The sequence below is a fragment of the Propithecus coquereli genome, unplaced genomic scaffold (assembly GCF_000956105.1).
Source record: "Propithecus coquereli isolate 6110/MARCELLA unplaced genomic scaffold, Pcoq_1.0 Scaffold150, whole genome shotgun sequence".
Classification (NCBI taxonomy): Eukaryota; Metazoa; Chordata; class Mammalia; order Primates; family Indriidae; genus Propithecus; species Propithecus coquereli.
The window spans coordinates 1461870-1481808 of NW_012139414.1; the positions used below are offsets into that span (position 1 = coordinate 1461870).

A 19939-nucleotide genomic window follows, 5' to 3' on the forward strand; every position below is an offset into this window, starting at 1 on the left:
TGTAGTGCTGGCCCTGTTTCCCTTGGGGCTGGCTGGAGGGACCCTCGCTCATACGCAGGTATGAATGACCGACAGTGGCACCTTCCACGGCTGGCTGGCACCAAGCTCTCCCCAGGCTAGCTCAGCAGCCCGTCTCTCTCTTGCTGGCCCAGGGTCCCAGGCAGCAGTATGTCCTGCACTCAACAGATGACGGGACCATGCATAGACAAGAAAGAACACAGAAGCCATGCCCCATGGATTCCAGGGGTTTGTCCACCCCAGCAGCCTTTGTCCCTGGCTGCTGGAAGGCACATCTGTGCTTATTATCCAACATTCGTGGATGCCAAGGGAGACAGAACTGGATTCACCCTCAAACCACCTTCCATGATGCCCACCCAGGCCAGTGAGCATAAGAGGAAGCACCCAAGCTCAGCCCAAGGAACCTGCACATTAAGGACCCTAAGAGGGGTCCAGGTGACAGAGATGCTGGGGTGGGGACAGGCCTGGAGTGATAGAGGCTGGGACATGCTGAAACCAGGGAGCCTTGCCACCAAAGGTCCAGCACCCAGACCTCCAGGACAAGTCTGGGGGCCGGGGGGCAGCTCCGGCAGCAAGAAAGGAGCCAGTCAGGAGGCAGGATGGCAGCAGAGCGGGTTGAGCCAGGTAGTGCCAGGCTCTGAAAGCCAAACTCAGAAGTCTAGACTGAATCTGGATGGCAGCTGAGAGTTTCTGAGCAAAGCCCTGCCATTCTCAGAGCCACACAGAGGCTGGAAATTCTGTCCTTCCTAAATGGGTGCGTCTGGAGGAGCTGGAGGACAGAGATGGCCTGTGAGTGACTCACCTGGGTGTCCCTTGGCGCACCAAGCCAGCCAGCAAGTGGGCGGGCGAGGCTTGTCAACGATATTGGCGAAGCCAATGCTCGCCAAGTGGTCAGGCGCGGCAGGCAGCTGTCTGTGGGTGGTTCTGCACGCATGACCTTATTTAATCTGCACAGCGAGGCAGGGAGGTGGCACCAAGCAGTGGAGGGCCGATGGGCTTCTTGAATGCACAAGGAAATGAATGAATAAATGAATGTTGGCCGAGGACTATAATCCCTAGTCTTCACATTACGTGTTGCACGCATTGGGCTAAATGGCACTGCATGATCGGGGCAATGGATTTGATTCCGAATTGAGGCCCCCTTTTGAGGCGTGCAGAAGCCTTGTGGCATGCGTGCTATGGGGCCCCTGCAATGCGCAGAGGCTGCAAAGGAGGAAGGGGACACAGGCTGGGGGCAGGACGCAGGGCCCTGGCCCTGGGGATAGAGGTCAGCCCGGCATTCTCAAGCCTACCCCTACAAGCGCCCCTCCACACCTCTCCTGGGTCCCCTACAGCAAGCTCCCTCCTGCTGGCTCCAGACTCTCTCCCCATCCTGGAATTAATAAAGACTCCGAGCAGACTGCGGTTTGCAAGTCTGAAAGCTGGTTCCTGCCCACGTCACTGGCCCGAGAGGAGTGGGGCCCAGCTCCCCCCAGAACCCCTGCTTTCCCCTTCCCGGGAGAGGGAAGGCACATAGGCGCACCCCTGATCGCCCCTCCCTGCCGCAGGCACGTCCCAGGCATCAATCCTCAGACCCTGCCCCAGAGTGCCCTACCCTCACCCTCAGGGGGCTTGGAGGGCTTCAACCCCCCAAAATCTCCATCAGCTGCCCCTAAATAAACCCACACTGTAAGGAATAGCTGTACACTTGCTGCGCAATCACAGTTTCAAGACAATTGTCCTAGCGTGCCTCCACCTGCCAGAAGTCTGGAGCTGCCAACACAAGAGACCTAGGGAAAAGGAGGGATGGTCCAGGGTCCCACGGTGGCCCAGTATAGAGCCATACTTGACAGCTACCCTAAAAACAGGAGTGGCGCTCGCAGAACTAGTGGCTGCAACGGTAGTATTTATGCCAGCACTAGTACCAGATGAGCACAGAGCATTTTTGATCTGGCAGGCACAGTGCAGAAATATATGACCACATTTCATTTATCTTTGCAATAACCCTCCGAGCTAGGGTTGTTTCTCACCCTTTGACAGACTAGGAAAATGAAGCTCTATGGAGAGGTTACCCCCTGCTCCTGCCAGAAAGTGCTAGAGCCAGAATTAGTCCCAGGTCCACCTAAGTCCAATGCCTGCCTTTGACCTGTCCACTGCCGGCCACCTCTGCTGGAGCTCCAGACTGACACCGTGCTCCTGGCTGGACGACGGGTATCCAAGTCGTCCCTCAGAGCCATTCGGTGCAGAGAAAAGCCCACAGGACACATGGCCTCTATTCGTCCCCCAACTGGCTGTGACCTAGGACAAGCAACCGGTTTCCCTCTCCTGTCCTCTGGCTCCCCCGTTTCTTCCAAACTAGCAAGGGGGGGCATGACACCCCTTGTCCCACCCTGCATCCCATCCCCCAAAAAACCCAGTGTCGGGGTCCTGCTCAGGCGGCAGTCGGAGCAGGCTCAACGTTCTCCTGTGGTGCTGTCCCAGCTGCTTCAGAGCAGGCCGCCCCCTCCTGGCCACCAGAGGAATGTCAGGTCTGGCCCGTCCCAGAGGGGCCAGGAGAACCTGCATTCTGGGGGGCTCTCAGGTCCCGTCTGGGCGCTAGGGGTGCTCAGCGTTGGGATGGGTGGTGGCCTGGTGATAACGAGAAGGCCAGGCTGCCACTCCGTCTGCATGGGGCTCCCGTCTCCCTCTTACCAATCGGGGAACCTGGGGGTCCAGCCTGACCTTTGCCAGACAGAGCTGGGTGTGGGGCTGGGACCTTGGCCCATACAGCACTGAGCCTGCGTGACAGTGTCGTCCACGTGCCCCAGATGCCCCAGGGGACAACACCAGCATGGCCTTAACTTCCAGGCCAGAGCCCCCGGCCTCTGCACACATCGACCCCAGACCTGCCCAACACCCCTCCCCAGCTGCAGGCAGGAGGCTGAGACCTTGGTCCCTGCAGAATGGAGCCCTGCAGAGTGTCAGTGTCCCCCTCCCATCCCCTGGATGCCCCACAGAGCGACACCAACCCGATCTTACCTCCCAGGCCATTCTGCCTGCAGCCCCTCAACCCCTGCACACACTGGCCCCCCAGAACCCCCAGACCCGCCCAACACCTCCCCTCCCCAGCTTTGGGCAGAACCTGTCTCTAGCCAGGCCTGGGGGTGCTGGGGAGTCTGGAGGGCTGGGGCGGGGGCCGAGGCGCGGGACAGCTGGCCTGTGTCCCCACACTGGGCCCGGGGCCCAGCCGGAGGGGCGGGGGCCTGGCCGCTCAGGCCTTGGCTGGGGCTGGGATTTTTGGCCGGGCCGCCGGGCCCTCCCTCCCGCTTCCTCTCCCGAGGGCTGTCCTGGCAGAGGCCCCCCTCGCACTTTCTGGCGGGAACAGGGCCAGCAGCGAGAGAACAGCCACAGAGGGAAAGCGGGAAAGAGCCGGGAAGAGTGAGTGTGCGTGTGTGCGCGAGTGTGTGTGCGCGCGTGTGTGCAGGAAAGAGCCCACAGCTCGTGCGACCCGCGGGCAGGCTGTGCCTTTCGTAACTGCCCCTCCCGCACCCCCCCAGCCCGCCCTCCCCGCCCTCCCTCCCTCCTTCCCTCCAGCCGACCAGGCAGCAATTACGCTTTGGGGATAAAACGAGGCGCGGAGAGCGGGCTGGGGCATTTCTCCCCGAGATGGCGGGTCTGACGGCGGCGGCCCCGCGGCCCGGAGTCCTGCTGCTCCTGCTGTCCGTCCTCCACTCCTCTCGGCCCGGAGGTAAGGGCCCCTCGCCCCGTTCCCGTTCCCGTGCTGCGGCGGCTGGACTCACCAGAGGGAGCCCTCGCCCGGCTCCTCCCAGGGTCTCAGGCAGGACCCCCTTTGGCCACCGGGTCCTCAGAACTGTCCCCCCAGGAGCCAGCCCCGTCCCGAGGAGGAACCTGTCAAATGATCACCCCTGACTGAGGAGGGTCCCGACCCAGTGTCCAGGCTTTGCTGCCCTGCAAGGGCTGAGGGGCCCCTGCTCTGCCTGGGTGCCCTACCCATGGGGGGCCCAGAGCACACCTGGGAAGGGCCCCCCAAGATCCCGTTGGCCTGGGGGCACTGGTGATTTGCACACCTGTGGACCCAGCGGGGTGCATGTGCCAGTCCTGGGGGCGGGGGACCTGGGTTTGAGACCCGCTCAGCGGCAGTGAGCCGTGTGACCTCAGCAGGTTCCTTGACTCCTGGGATGTCAGGATCCCCCTCGAAGGAAGTTCAGGGCTACACGGATTGTGGGATTGCAGGTTGAAAAGATGCTGCTGTGGTCTATCCCTGTGAGGAGCGCTGGGATTCCCGAGTGTGCGTGTGCGTGAACAAGCGTGCTGTGTGCTCTTGCACAGGTGCACATGTGTGCATATGCCCAAATATGTCACTGAATGGTGGAGGGGTGGCAGGGAGGGTATGGATGTCTGTCCACAGGTTCTTCCCTAGACGAGTGTGTGGGTACATATGGGAGGGGTGTGGAAGGTGCCTGTTAGTGTGTGCAGACATCCCACCCGACATAATGCACCTGGGAGATCTGGTGTCCAGGTGTGTCGCTGGGTGTAGATTGTCACTGTGCGTGTGACTGAGTGTGTGCATGCATGTGTGTGCCTGCGAGTATGTGTGTGATGTGGAACATGAGCAGAGAAAGGCAAGCTGGGGAAGGTATCTGGCTCCTGTTGAGAGAGTGCAGCTGGGAGTGGAGGCTGGAGTGGACCTTAGGTCACTGCTGGACCATCTGGTGTGTGCCCCGACCCAAGCATAGCTGGTCATTGGGTTCAAGGGTGTCCCCTATGCAGTGGCCAATTGGGGGGCATGGAAGGTGCATCTGGGCCATGGGAAGAGACAGGAGCAGCTCATGGGCCATTTGGTTGGGGGAGCCTGGGCGGGGTCTGGTTGCCATGGGAGTCCTCCTTGCCGCAAGAACCAGATCTCCAGTAGGGGGGGAGGGGGCTGCAGGGTGGAGCAGGGAGCCTGGGGGGCTGGGCAGGAGCAGCAGCTGCTTCCGCGAGATTGACCGGCTGGGCTGCTGATGGGAGCAGGAGCTTCCTATGCAGGGTCCACTCCCGGACCTGGACGAGGCCAGGGGATGCGGGCACCACCCAGTGAGGCCCTGCAGGGGCAGCGAGTCCGTGCTAGAGGGCAGCAGTTCTGGCCTGTGCACACCTCCTCCCAGGGGGACCCCACCCCTGCCCAATCTCCTTCCAGACAGCGCTGCCACCTATAGCACTGCAGCAAATCCTCACGGGAACCTTGGGAGTCAGGACTTAGCATCACTTTACAAACGGGGAAACGGGCTGGGCAGGCTGAGGCAGCCCTGAGGGTTAGCATCAGCCAGCTCTCTGCCAGAGGTTGAGCCGTGGGAGTGAGGTACCAGAGAGCATTTGGGGAGGCGCAGGCCCGGGGCAGAGCAAACCCTCTCCTGGCATCTTCAGTGACACCACTGGATGCGCAGCTGGCCTTTTTCTTTGCAAAGCTCAGCTCTGTCTCAGGTGGCTGAACTGGGGGTTCCAAATAAGGGCCATAGGAGTGGGTGAGGTCTCCTGGGTGTTTGCAGAGATCAGGGACACACTCACTGCCACCCATCTGGTTATCCTGGGGGAGCCCAGCTTTCCTGCAAAGGGGAGGATGTTACCTACTGGCGTTCCCCCAGCTCCAAGGAACCGTGTTGTGTCGCAATGGGGGAAGGAGGGGCAACGAGAGAGCTTCCAGGGAAGAACAAGCTGCCCAGCCCCCACACTGTTTACAAAGAGAACCTGAGACTTTAAACCAGGTGTAATTCTCTCTCCATCCCCCAGAAATAGTATCAGCTTTCTTTTTCCTGATTTCAGAAGTGAGGATGGTTGGGAAAAGGGGTTTTCAACTTGCATAGGTATTAGAGTTCCCACCCAAGAATTCCTGCTTGACTTGGTCTGGGGAAGGGCTGGGACACAGGGACTTTTAAAGCTCCCCAGGTGACTGATGAACCACCAGGGCTGAGAAGCTGGGATTTAGAGGTTGATCCGCTCTGTGTGTCTGCTAGGGCCTTGGCAGGAGGGCCGATGTATCCCCGATGTATCCCCGTGTGGGAGGGGACAGAGTCACCCACCAAAGGTCAGATTGTTTTTGAAAAACCCCTGGCAGCCTTCTCCATGCAAACAACAAACAGCTTCATGCAGTTTTATCTGCTCTCCAAGCCGGCCCCCTGGACTTTGGCTTGGCAAAGCCCCCTGCCAAGGCTGGCTGGCCTGCTGCCCCCAAATCTTTGAACCTGGAGCCCAGGCCCTGGGCAGAAGGCCCTGCATGTGACCAGGGTCAGCTGCGGGTATTTGGCCAGGCGCTTCAACTCACTGGCTGTCTGTCTCCCTGGCTGCAAAATGGGGAGAAACATCCCTGCCCGAAGTATCTCCTAGGGCCAGTGGGAGGTTCCAGCAATGCAATATCTGCAAGAAATGCATCATATAAGAGGACCATGGGAATGTTAATTTTTGAAAAGGTATATTCTCTTTTTCAGAATTTGCTAACTTGGGCTGTAATTAGTGCACATTTCTAAAGTTTAATTCACCCTCTTGCCATGTTTGGTCTAGTGGGGGGCAGCTGGTATGTAAATAGATGTGCAATGATGGGTGGAGCGGACAGGACTGGGGGAGAGGTGGCCTGGAGGAGCCCCAGGAAACCCAGGAAGGCTTCATGGCAGAAGTCACATTTCAGTTAGACCTTAAAAGAAAGGTAAATGTTTGAGGGGCTGTCAGTGGATGAGCAGTGAGCCTCGGTTTAGGGGGCTCCAGCAGACAGAATTGGAGGGACAGAGGAGCAGATTCTATCTCAATAGGCAAAAGACCTCTCTGCAGGCAGAGCTGACAGCACTGGGAGGTGGTGATTTTCCTGTCACGAGAGGTGTGCAAGCAGAGGCACGAGGGATGTTTGCAGAAGGCATTCCAGCCCAGGCCGGAAGACTGTTATGATCCCTGAGAGTCTAGGATCATGATTCTTAGACGCAAGAGACGAGTTCCACCCCGGGCTCGTCGGTGGAACAAGCCAAACCCACATAAAACAAGACAAGCGTTCTCTGGGCCAAGCGCCTTGGGCCAGCTGAGCAGCACAGACGGGAGAGCTGCGGGCTCCGGGAAGGCAGGAGGGAGAATCTGCGCTCAGCCTTGGGGCACGGGTGGGACTTGGATGGGGGCGAGGGCATTCCTGGCAGGTCGCGCTGCTGGTGCTAAGGCGCGGAGGTGGGATGCAGATGACCCACAGGGCGTGGGGAGGAGGCTGGTACCTTTCCAAAGCCCTTGATCAACGCCTGTCTTGTTTTATGCTCTCCTCTCTCACACTTGAAGAGACACAGGCAAGGAACCTTTGCAGACCCTAAGCTGTCTCTGTTCCCTTGGAGCAGAAATGGGGATGGAAATCTCGAGTTCCCAGGCTGCCGTGGTTCAGGCATGGAGCTTGGCAAACGCTGTTGGGATCTGGATCGAGGGGGTGGAGAGTGGGGAGAAGAGGACAGTGGAGTGGGGGGAGCTGAGTCCTCCTCTGGAAAGGGCCTGGCTGCAGGTGGGGTGTTGGAGAGCAGACCCCCGAGACAGAGGAAGTTGGGGTCCAGCCAGGCCAGAGGGCTTGTCAAGTCCGAGGTGGGGAGGCCCCTAGGGCAGCTGGGGATGGAGCAGGTTAGAGCCAGATCCATAGGCAACCTCCCTGCCTCCTCTCCATCCAATTCACCCATCATTCATTGAGCACCTACTGTATACCTGGCTTTGGGCATGTACTGTGCAGCGAAGTAGGAGCAAATGGAAACTCAGGGTCACTGTCTTTTCATCTGAGAGCGATGACTGTGTGGCAAGTCCAGGACAGGACATGGCCTGTTGCTCGAACCCTTTGATAACTCGCAGCAACCTTGCAAGGCAGTGGCTATCAGCCTCACGTTGCAAAAAGGGAAACTGAGGCTCAAAGAGGTCAAGCGACTTGCCCAAGTTTGCACAGGTGGTACGAAGCAGCAAAGCCAGGATTAGAAGCCGGAGGGGCCAGTCCTGAGCCCCTCACTCTGCCCTCCCACCACACCGTTCCCCGCAGTCTGCTCTGCAGCCACAGAGTAGAGAGGAAGGAAGAGAGGGCTGTGAGGAAGGAGGCAGAGGGAGAGACGGGGAGGAAGGGCAGAGGCCGAGGCTGAGGACGACATGTAAGAGACAGAGCTGAGGGCTGGAGGTCGGAGCCAGGGAAGGCATCAAAGGCCCCAGGCAGGCCATGTGTGGGCTTGGCAGCCGATGACAGGGCCAAGTGCTCATTCCCAGCAGGCCCAGCCCTCCCGGGGCCACTGCTCTGGGCCCCAAGGCGCTGACCAGATTGCTTGCACGCTTCGGGCCTGGACGGCAGTCACTGGGGAGGGGGGTGGCGCCGGGGCTTTGGCACGGGGTGGCCGTGACAGCTCGGCATCCCCGACCCTGCTGGGCTGCAGCTGAGGCTGATGGAGCCCCAGGGCCGGCAAGCCCAGCTGTGCAGTGTCGCCAGGCCGCAGAGGCCAGACGTCTGGACACACTACAGAGCTGCCTGACATTGGCCCCCAGCCCCTCCTGTGCCCCACGAGACCCTCCTATCCCCTTTCAGCAGGGCGGTGCAGGGGCTGTGCTGGGGCCTTGTTGAGGTTGGAGGCCTTCTCGGGTGGAGCCAGGGCCCGGTTTGGGACCCAGTCTGTTGCCATGGTGACGGCTCAGGCCCGGGTCTGGGGCCAGCATCACAGTGTTCCCCAGTGAGAGCTTCACTGGTCCGTGGGGACTGAACTCGTGATCCTGCCTGGCCAGTGAATTAGCTTTTCCTTAGGAAACTATTCACTTTGCTCATTCATGGTGTCCCCCTGCGGCCCCGGCGCCTCCTAAGACAGCCCTGTGTCAGCCAGCCAGAGCCCCACCCAAGCATGGCTGCCCAGTGGCTGAGGACGCTGACCTCACGCCGTCCTATCAGTGTGGGAATGGCTGCGTTTTTGCTGGCAGCAGCTGCATCTCCTAACTGCTCACTGTGGCAGCCCGGCCTGCCCTTCCGCGGCTCTGGTCCCTGCCCAGCTGCTCAGAGCATGGGAGAGTGAGCTGCCCGGTGAGAGGTGCTCAGATTCAGCCTCCCATTGGGCCCCTCCCCGCCCACCGGCCTCTGCCTCCAAGGAGAACCAGGTACCTCCTTGCAAACCATCATCCTCAGAGGAGTGGCCTGAGTTTGAATCCAGGCTGCATCTCTTTCCAACTGTGTGGCCCCAGGGACATCCCTTAACCTCTCTGAGCCTGATTTCACATCTGTTAAAACAATAATAGTTAGCCCTGCCCTTCCAACCTCACAGGGCCACTTTGAGGAGCAAGAAGGAGAAACACTTGATCAACAGAAATTTCTTGGTCAGCAGAAATTGCTTTGGAGACAAGCAATATCATCATCGCCCCCCGGCAGCATCCTTGTTTCCGTGCTTTTATTAGTTCTGGCTAATGAAGGACTGACTCTGCCTGCTTCCTTCCAGGGGTCCCAGGGGCTGTTCCTGGCGCAGTTCCCGGAGGAGTCTTTTACCCAGGTAACGTACATGAAACTCACACACGGCCAGGTAAGGCAGATGATGCTGTTAGTGAGAGATGCACATGTTGACACCGCAGGAGGCAAGAACACCAACATGCCTCCCCCCGAGGACCCAGAAATGACGCCCACTTTAAAAACGCAGTTAACATGACACTGTTTTGCAGCCACTAAGAGCATGCATTTTCTGAAAGATGAAACATGAGCTGTGAGGCTGTCGGGAGGGGGGCGCCTTCACGCATTCCTGCCATTTGAAAGTTCACAGTCTTCAAACCATTAATCCCACTCTTGGGAGCCCATTCAAAGGAAATAATTGAAAAGAAGAGAAAAAGAACAATCTGCACTAAGGTTCATAGGAGTGTTATTTGCAAAACATGTAAAACAAGAAACCCGCCGGACCGGAGGGTGTGATTGAATAAACTCTGAACTATTAGGCGGCTATAAAAAGTATGAATATGCTGTCTGTTGTGCAATGTGGGGAAGTAGTTTTGAAGGAAAAAGCAATGATTATGTGCAGATGGAGACTGAGAGCACCCATCCCCAGAAAGAAAATGGGCAAAATGGAGGGACAATAGCATCGGGGGAGGGGGAAATGTCTTTTCTTTTAATATAGGAAAAGAGCGTAATGATTTCAAGTAGACTGAAAAATCGAAAGTAATGTTTTCAATACTTAAAAAACTCTTGCATGTTCAGAACTGATGTGGAAGTGGGGTGGGAGGGTCACCAGGGCTCTCTCAGACACAAACAGGCAAAGGCTATTGGCCCAATGAGCCAGATGAGGAAACTGAGGCTCACAGAGGTTAGGACTTGCTCAAGGTCATGTAGCTGGGTCGTGATGGATTTGGCCATGGCTGGGGCAGAAGCTTATCCGAGGTATTGATGGTTCTCTCTCCGTGTCTATCTGTCTGTCTGTCTCTCTCTCTCTCTCTCTCAACACAGGGGCTGGTCTTGGAGGCCTGGGACTAGGAGGTGAGCTCAGAAACCAAACTTGGGTCCTCCCGAAGGGGTCTGGGTGTCACACATCCTCAGTCACAAGAACTCCAGAAGGCCCAAGCATGAAGGGCTCCCACATGTCATAGATGGCACGTCCAGGGGAAGAGCCTTGTCTGAGAGCCAGAACCCACTGGCCTGCCAGCCCTCCCCCTGGGCCCTTTCCCTCGTGACCTCTGCAGCCTTGCATATTTCTTTTCATCCTCAGAAACATCCCTGCCAAGCCAGCTGAGCAGGCATCACCTTCCTCTTCTGAGGCTGAGAAACTAGGGCTCGGAGAGGGGAAACCACAGATCTGGGGCAGAGCTGGGCTCCTGGCAGCTCCGTATGCCAGGGGAGGACCCTCCCTGATAGCCCTGCTAGGACCTGGGACATGGGATCCCAGATGCCCTCACTCTGCCCAGGGTGACAAATAGCAGGGCAGAGGGGATAGGGCCCCCCATTCACTACTGTCTCTTCCCTCTGCAGCTCTGGGTGCTGCAGGCAAACCAGCAAAGCCAGGTAAGACCCACGGCCTCTGAGCACCGCTGTGAACTGGGCAAGGCAGCCAACGCACGGGAGGAGGGAGGGAGGTGTGGGCAGCGACAGCCCCCCAGGAATGAGTGGGCCAGGGCCAGGCCCCAGGGCTTCCAGGGACAGGAAGCTGGAGGCAGCTCACTGTCCTCCCTTTGTGAGGAGTGTCCAGCTTCTGCCCTGCAAGTGCCTCTGTGCCCTGTTGCCCAGAGACCCCCCTTCTGCACAGTCTCAGAAACAGCCCTGATGTTGAACGCAAAGGGAGGGACTGTCTTGGGTCCAGTGGCCCCCAGGCCTGTAAAAAGGCACTCGGGCTCAGACCCAGGTGGTCGGCCCCAGACTCCACCTGGATGGTCCGCTGACCCTTGACCCAAGACCAATCCCTGTCTGTCCTGCGCCAAGACCCCAGAAAGCCCTGACCTTGAAGCCAGTCTGAGCCCTTATCCCGACTCCAGACTGAGCAATGGTCCCAGGCTGAATCCTGGCCCCAGACGAACCCCTGAGATTAACCCCAGGCTGACCCCTGACCCCGGCGCCAAATGAGTCCCAATCCTGGCCTCAGGCCAAGCCCTGACCCCAAGACACTGACCCTGGCCCCAGGCGAGCTAGCTCCCTTCCTGATCTCAGGCCCCTTCCAGCTGTGTCCAGACCACGGAGTTTTCCAGTAAGAAGGTGTGGCCGAATCTATCCTGGTCTCGCCCATGGGTCTGAGATCTGCCACCAAGGCCCACTCTAGGCTCCAGGGAATGCACCCCCAGGAAGCAGAGGGGGCGGGTCCCTCCGGGAAACACTGGCGGATAAGAAGCAGGTGGAGGAAACTGCGTCTCTGTCCAGATTTATGGCCCCTCGGCGTGAGATGCTCCACATGTGGCCTTGGCCCCCCACCCTGCGCCGTGTTGCCCTGGCTCTGAAGCCCGAGGCTCTAGGACACAGTTTGGATGTCCAAGAGCTCTTATGAAATCCTGATGGCTGATGATCCAAGTGCAAATGAATCTGCGAGACCCAGATTCCCCTTCGCTGAAAGCCCATCTGGGTTGTGAAACTCCAGGGCTGGGGCCAGGCGAGGCAGGAGGAGGGCAGGGCGCCTGAGCAACGGGTTTCCTGGGGTCTGCAGGGAGCAGTGAGGCCAGGAGAACTCAGGGCTTACTGCTTCTCCCTGCCAGCCCCTGCATCCTGTCTTCCTGCAGAGGCGAGGGGTGTTAGCAGGGTCTCTGATGGTGGAGAGAGTGCAGGGAAGGTCTAGACAAGTAAGGTGTGGAGCTTGGACCGTGCTTGGCCTAGAGGACCCAAATGGTTAAGGTCATACCTGCAAAGCCAGAGGGTACATTGATTGATCCCATTGGCAGCACGGGATACAGGGCAGGTTGTAATCGAACACCGGAGGAAAGACTGAGACAACCGAATACAGAGTCCCAGGGTGGATGGGTGCTAAAGTAAATTAATGAAAGATCTAGGTTAGACTTCTGGAAGAACTTCCAGCTCAAGGGGAAGGAGTAGACCAAAAGGAAAGTCAGAGCATCTCTTTCTAAAGGAAAGTACACTGTCTCCAGGTGGGGGGCTGGAGTCAATGACCACCCTGAGGTCGTCTTTCAGGCTTGGGACTCAGGGCTACAAAGGCCTGGGCAGAGCCACCATGGTGCCCCCAGGGAAGCTCCCCTCATCCGGGCTATGGGGACGTCCGGGCCTGCCCAGGCAGGATGGAATGGGGCACAGGCAGTGCGTGTTGTGCTTGGGAACAATTAATCCCTTGGCAATAGAGGGTGGGTGGCCTGGCAGCTGCTTCTCCACGTGGGCGCCACAGGCGGTGGGCCGGCTGAGCTGGCCCCGGGGCTGGCCCCACCCTGCCTCAGCTCTCAGCGGGGAACCAGGCAGCTGGGAGCCTGCACTCCCCAAATGCACCCTGAGCGCCGGCTGGAAGCCAGCACCCCCTGGGAGGGGCGCGGGCAAGGACAGGAAGGGGTGGAGAGCACCCACTGGGTGCTCTGGCAGGTTGCACACACTAGGTGCTATTTGCTCACAAGTTCACTGGTCCTAGGAAGGTAGGGGGCATGATGGCCACTTTGTGGATGGGGGAACTGACCCTCAGAGAGGTGAAATGACCAGCCTGCTCGTCCATGCAGAGAGTGGGTGGAAGTAGTGGGATCTGAGTCCAGAATTCTCTGACTCCAGGAACAAAGCGGGTTGGGTGGGCCAGGTCCCTGGGCTCCCCGCTGTGAGCAGCTCCTCCCTCTCTCCTACTTTGTGGCATTTGGGGCAGTGAGTGCAATGGGAGGAGGGCAAGCAGGACAAAGCTGGCCAGGCTGGAGGGCAGCCTTGGGACCAGTGCCGCCGAGGCTGGGGCCGTGGGAAGGGGCAGACAACGGCACAGGGGCTGCCTGCCCCCACCTGCCCTAGCCTGCCTCACTTCCTGTCCAGTCCCCCGCCCCTCTGCAAACAGGAAAGGTCTGAGTGTGTCCCCTGCCCTCTCAGAGTTCGGGAAACAGGCCTGGCTTGACAGAAGCCACTGCCAGAGCCAGGGGGCAGGGCCTGGGTGCTGGGAAGCGGGTCTCATCTGACCGCCATGCCACTGCCGCCCAGGGCGGAGACCCATGTTACGGAGGGCTGGCCGAGCCTCAGGGGCCCAGGTCACACTAGTAGGAGATGAGTGGGGAGGGGCCCTTGGGAAAGGAGGCCATACCCAGTGGAAGCCACGAGACCCCTCCAGGGCTCAGCAGGCCCCAAGTTTGGATCGTCCCTGGGGAGGTCTCATCCCTGGGGCTTGGGACCCTGGCAGCCAGGACTGGCACTCACAGGAGAGATCCTCACATAATTGGAACCAAACCCAGCACGGTTGTAAACTCCAACCTGATTGCCCGTGGGTCTGGGCCAAGGCCACGGAATGTCTCCCCGAGGGGGAGAAGGAGCGATTGGGTCCAGATGTGGAAAGGAGAGAGCCAGAGGGACCCATTTGGCTTCTCATAAACATCTTAGCACAGAGGCTCCTGGACAGAAGGACAGACAGATGGCGGGGACAGAAGGGGCTCCCAAATACAGAGGAGGGGAGGGGCTGGGTCAGGGGACACCTTCAGGGAAGAAAAGAGAGGCCTGGACTGGGGCTGACGGTGGGAGCAGGGCAGGGCCCGGCTGGGCGAGGTCCTACGCACAGGCTGCTCAGCTCCGGCCCCACAGGGAGCCTGCTGAGCCCCACTAGCTGGCAGGACTCCCAGGACAGGCCCGGGCCTGGCCCTCAGCTTGTCAGGGAGCCGGGACACAGTCCCATCTGCATAGCACATAGGAGTGGGTCACTAAACGGTGGTGGCTATTCCATCAGGATCAGCCCCGAATACCAAAGGCTTAGGGACCCCCTTAGGGACCTGAGTGGTCACATGCTGATCACAGCACTGCCAGGTTCCTGCCCCCATTCCATCAGACCCTTCTCACCCTGGGCCCAGGAAGGCTGCCCACAGCCCGGCCTCTCCTCACCTGTTTCTGTCTCCTCTCTCTTCTGCAGGTGTTGGAGGGCTCGCAGGTGCTGGCCTTGGGGCAGGTTAGTATCGACACCTGGGCAAGATGCCCCTTGAGTATCTGCCCAGTTTGAGGGAGTCAGCGTACAGGGGTACAGGCCAGGTTCTGTCCTGGGCACTGATGGGGCCTAATGCTGACACTACCTGCCCCAAGCAGCCTCCTGGAGCATGAGGGAGTCACAGCTGGGTACCTGGGTACAGCTTTAATAGTGACGAGGGCCAGGTAGAGAAAGCCCCCGGGACGGAGGGGGTGCAGGAAGGGGTTCTGGAGGAGGTGGGTGTGGAAGTTTGATCCCAAAAGATCCACGCAGTTTTGTCAGGCTGAGGGAGCTGTCTGACATGTTAGCCCCCAGCACAGAATCCGGTCCTGCGAGCAGTGGTCACTACTTGGCACTGATGTCCCGCAGACCAGAAGAGCCTCGAGTGTGCTTCCTGAGCGGGACAGGGCCAGGCCGGGCTGGGGCTTAGGGGTCTCCATGGGTGTGACAGCTCAGGCCCTCACCCCGTCCTTCCCTCCGCAGGTCTTGGCGCCTTCCCGGGGGCCCTGGTGCCTGGCGGAGCGGCCGCCGCTGCTGCAGCCTATAAAGCTGCTGCCAAGGCTGGTGAGTGGCACTCGCAGGGACATGCCGGAAGCCCTCTGGCTTCCCTGCACCCTCCGCTCTGCAAAGAGCCTTCCCTGACCCGGGGCCTGGGAGGCAGGTGGGCAGGAACCTCTTCTCCAACCTACTGAGGCTCGGGGACACAGCTGGCTGTGCCTCATCCCAAAGTGAGTTGGTGGCAGAGCCAGACCTCAGCACTGGGCCCTCAACGTGCAGCCCAGGGCCCTTCCTCCTCCCACTGTTCCTTGTATGACCCGCACCTCTCCCGCTGCTGGCTCTGCAGATGCTGGGCTTGGAGGTGTTGCTGGAGTTGGCGGTATTGGTGGTGTTGGTGGCTTAGGCGTGTCTACAGGTGTGGTGACTGGCCCTGAGCTCCCTGGGTCGAGGCTGCAGGTCCCAGGCGGAGCCAGCTCTGATGCCAGCCCCTTCTGTGACAGGTGCAGTGGTTCCTCAGCCTGGAGCTGGAGTAGGAGTCGGAGCCGGAGCGAAGCCTGGGAAAGTGCCGGGTCAGTGTGGACTCCCTGGGGCTGGAGGACAGAGGTCAGGGAGGGGCAGAGGTCAGGGAGGAACAGACCCCCTCCAGCCCACCGCACTGGAGGAGGAAGGGTGGCCCTGGCTGCGGCAGGGCAGGGAAACAACCAGGCCAAAGCATGGTACCTGTGGCTATGACATGGGGGGAAGGGCCTGGCCTACCTTCTTGGAAGAGAAACAGACCCCAGAGACAGGCTCTGTGGCAGGCTGGCCAGTGACAGCTGGGGAAACTGAGGCTCAGTGCAGGAGGGCCTGCCACGAGTCATGGTGGAGCTGGAGTGGGCCCGGCGTCCTCTGCCGCCCCATCGGTGCCTGTTCTGCTGCACCAGGCCCTTTAGGAAGTGACTTCAGGTTAGACAAAAGGCTGCCTGAATCCACCCAGCAGGGAGGGGACATCTGGAAGCTATTAGCAGAGGTGGGCTGGCCGGGCCATGTAAACAGGCTCCAGGAGACAGAGATAAATCCACGCACAGAAGGGTGTGCAGATGACTTCCGAAACTCGTGGGAGGAGGCCTGCGGCCACCCCATGTCTGTCCCTGGCTGCCCCGCCAGGCACACAGGCTGCTGGTTTGGGAGCCCTGGAGCTGCCTGGGCGGGAGGAGGGGCACCCAGAGGCTGAGCTGCTGCTCATGGCTCCTTTTTCTTTTGGCGCAGGTGTGGGGCTTCCAGGTGTATACCCAGGTGGAGTGCTCCCAGGTGAGGGCAGAGGGAGGGGACCTACAGAAAGAGAAGCAGCCCCTGTCAGTCTCCCTGGTGCCCCTCCTGCCCTGCAAGCAGAGGCCACCAGAGGCCTTGGGTCCTGACCAGTGCTGTCTCCCCCAGCATCCAAGCTCAGGCTTATGGACACAAGGTCCCTGGTGTGTCCCCGGCCCCACCCAAGCCCTGATCCTAGGCCCAGACCATCATCACAGTCTGAGATAGGCCCCTGAGGACAGACCCCAGTGTGACCAGCTGTTTCCCAAAAGCTGTGAGTCACCAGGGTGCGGCCCAACTAGTCTGCCCTGCAGGAGACCCCTAAGCGCTGAGCCCTCGGCCTCCACTCCCTGCCAGGGCCTGACCACCCGACCCAGCATGTGACCTTCTGAATTCCCCCAAAAGCCCAGACTCAGACTGCTCTGCAGGATTTGCTGACAGGGTGGCCCTCCCTCCCCGTCCCTCCTCCTGGCCGAGGTGGCCTAGCCCCAGGGGACACAGGAGAGGTGGGAGACACTGGCACAGGGGTCCCCGGCCGCGGCTGAATGGCTGCTTTGTGGGCCTGGGTCGGGAGTGACACCGGGCAAGAACTCCAAGGGCACCGGCTTCCCTGGGCTGCGGCCAGGCCCACCCCACGCCGGCTCGCCCTCTCTCTGCCTGCTCTGCGAGGGTGGTCAGGGCGGCTTTTGTGATTAACTCCAGCGTAGAGATGAGGCACGAGCTCACATGGACGGGAAATAGGATTAAAACTCAGACCTTCTGACCTTGGGCCACACAGGAGAGAAAGTCACCACCAGTCAGGTCCTTCCTCCACCGGCCCCATGAGCCGTGCCTGTCACAGGAGATCGGCTGTGGGACCCGAGGAGGGGAGGGGTGCCCTGCTGGGCTGCAGGGCCTGCCTTCATGCCCTCACCGCCGGACCCCTCTCTGCCCCCACAGGAGCTCGGTTTCCAGGTGTGGGGGTGCTCCCCGGGGTCCCCACTGGAGCGGGAGTGAAGCCCAAAGCCCCAGGTATGCAGCCAGCTGGGCTGGGGGCCCATGGTGGGATTCTTCTTCCGCCCTCCGGCCTGGGACACGAGATGGGATGGGGATCCTGGGCTCACTCTGGCCCTCCAGGTGGGCACCCCTTGCTCCAGCCCTGGGACAGCCAGCTGGGGTGAGCAGCACGGTGCTCAGAAATCCCAGAGCGGGTGTCAGGGCAGCAGGAGCTAGGTATCCAGGCGGGACTGGCCACTGCTTGGGCCTGCCTGCCCCTCGGTGCTCCCCGGCCCTGTGTGCATGGTGCCAGGGCTGCAGTGACAGGTCTTTGTCATTGCAGGTGTAGGCGGAGCTTTTGCCGGAATCCCAGGTGAGGCAAGGCCGGTCAGGCCAGCAGGGTGGCCAGCGGGCAGGGGCTCTTGCCCTGGGAGGAGCTAGGCACCCCAATGCCACCCAGGCCTGCCCAATTCCCCTCATGCCTGTGCTCCAGGCCTTTGGCTGGCTTCCACACAAAGTGCCACCAGTCACACACCTGCTGCCCCCACCCAGGCCCCCATCTGTGTAGCAGCCCAAATGATCCCAGAAAGCTACTCATCGTGGCAAGGGCTACAAGGGCTGCAGGCCCGACTGGGGCCCAAACCCCAGGAGGGAGACAGTCCTGCAGCTTCCTGGAGGAAGTGGCCTGCTGCCAGGGACAGCTCAGCTGGCCACGATGAACAGGCAGGGAGGCCCTCTAGGCAGGGCGGTTTCTGGGCACAGCGGGGAGCCCCTTCCATCTAAGCAGAAAGTAGAGCGTGAGGTGGAAGGTCTGAAGGGGTTGCTTGGACCTGAACTTGCGCCCTTTATCCCTACAGGGGTTGGGCCCTTTGGGGGCCAGCAGCCTGGAGTCCCCCTGGGCTACCCCATCAAGGCCCCCAAGCTGCCAGGTCAGTCAGAGGCGAGACTCACGGCGCCTCCCTGCTGAGAGTCGGCCTGAGGGGGCACTTGCTTGGCCAAGGGTGTCTCTTGGGGGTGGGGGATCGGGAAGCCTGGGTATTGAAGCCCACTATGGTCACCAGCCAAGGAGAGCATAGGCAGGTCAGTCCCACAGGTGTCAGACTCACTTGCATGCACACACATGCACATGCACACACATGCACACGCACATACATGCACACGCACATGCATGCACACACACAGGGAGCCACATCCCTGACGGGAGCCATTTGTGTGGATGGTAAGAAACACCACTCACTGGGAGGACCCCTTTGACGTCAACCCACCACACCCCCACCCCTCCAGCCACGATCAGCTCAGACAGTGAGATGCTTCCCATGGCAGAGGGGACATAAGATCCTAGGACTCTAGGGCCATGGTGGGGCCTGGGTTGCAGGGGGATGGGTCTCCTCTCCCTCCTCCACCCAGGGCCTCTGCTCTCCTGAGAGCCACTGGGAGCAGCTCAGGGCCCTTGTTGGAGGTTCTCAGGCCACAGCACCTGTAGGAGTAGATCTGTCCACCTGGGTAGGTGGGAGCTCAGCAAGGCAGCCCCTGAGCCCACCCTGCCCTCTCCCCAGGTGGCTATGGACTGCCCTACACCACTGGGAAACTGCCCTACGGTGAGTAAGGCCCTCCTAGACTTGTGGGCTTCCAGCTCCTTCCGGTTCCAGGGTCCTGGCAAGGGTGCTGTGGCCCCAGGCCTGGGCACCAAGCTGGGGGAGGGGTGAAACGGAATCCCAGAAAGAAAGAGCATGGAATTTGGACTCAGACAGCCTGACTCCACTCACCCATGGCAAGGCCTTGGCTGAGCCATTTTGCTTCTCTGAGCCTCAGTGTTCTCATCTGTACAATGGGAATAATGAGCCCCCACACGTTAGTATTTGTTTTCACTCTTGCTGGGGGTGACAGGTGGAGACTAGAGCCAGCCTGGGCCCCAAGGGCAGGGGAGGGCAGCAGTGGTGACATGTCTGCATGGTGACCACTGAGCCTCTCTGTTCTGCAGGCTACGGGCCCGGAGGAGTGGCGGGTGCAGGGGCCAAGGCTGGCTACCCAACAGGGACAGGTAAGGAAAGCCTCCGGCCACTTCCAGCCATGGGAGCATTTCGCATGACCCTCACCTTGTATGATCTTGAAGGGTCTGCACCTGGAGAAAGGTCCTGGGTGGCGGCAGCTCCGCCAGCCTCTGCCTGCTGTGAAGGCCCCACCCAAACCTAGACTTCAGCGGGTTGGTTCCCTTGGGGCTGGAAACGGGTGGGCTCTGCAGACACAGGAGCACCGTTTTCAGAGTCACTCCCTCCCCACCCTGCTTCCCCAGGGGTTGGCGCCCAGGCTGCAGCAGCAGCAGCTAAAGCAGCAGCAAAGCTTGGTAAGTACCTCTGGAGTCCCCGCCAGCCGGCCCCAGCCCCATTACTACTGAGGGCCTGCCGCCCGACAGACAGGCAAGGCGGCCCCTGCCCCTCCACCTGCCCAACTGCTCAACACTGTCCATCCAGCTGTCTCCCCCTCCATCCCTACCCCATCCCTCCAGCTCTCCTTCTTGCCCTCCACCCATCCCCCGTTCCCTCCATCCTTTCATCCCTCCCTCTCTCCATCCCTCCATCCATCCCTCCATCCCTCCATCCATTCATCCCTCCCTCTGTCCATCCCTCCTTCCTTCCCTCCATCCCTCC

At 60.1% G+C, this 19939-nt stretch overlaps 1 protein-coding gene across 1 annotated transcript in view; it reads left to right on the plus strand.

The window, feature by feature from the left end:
- Positions 1-3558: 3558 nt before the first annotated feature.
- ELN (elastin) overlaps positions 3559-19939 on the plus strand; it is a 31370-nt gene continuing 14989 nt past the window's right edge. The window contains exons 1-14 of the mRNA XM_012640239.1: positions 3559-3724; positions 9438-9488; positions 10427-10456; positions 10946-10978; positions 14481-14516; positions 15015-15095; positions 15530-15598; positions 16278-16319; positions 17256-17327; positions 17635-17664; positions 18149-18220; positions 18848-18889; positions 19273-19332; positions 19585-19635. Of these exons, the coding sequence (XP_012495693.1) occupies positions 3643-3724; positions 9438-9488; positions 10427-10456; positions 10946-10978; positions 14481-14516; positions 15015-15095; positions 15530-15598; positions 16278-16319; positions 17256-17327; positions 17635-17664; positions 18149-18220; positions 18848-18889; positions 19273-19332; positions 19585-19635 (751 nt within the window). The 5' untranslated portion in view covers positions 3559-3642. The remainder of the gene's footprint in view (positions 3725-9437; positions 9489-10426; positions 10457-10945; positions 10979-14480; positions 14517-15014; positions 15096-15529; positions 15599-16277; positions 16320-17255; positions 17328-17634; positions 17665-18148; positions 18221-18847; positions 18890-19272; positions 19333-19584; positions 19636-19939) is intronic.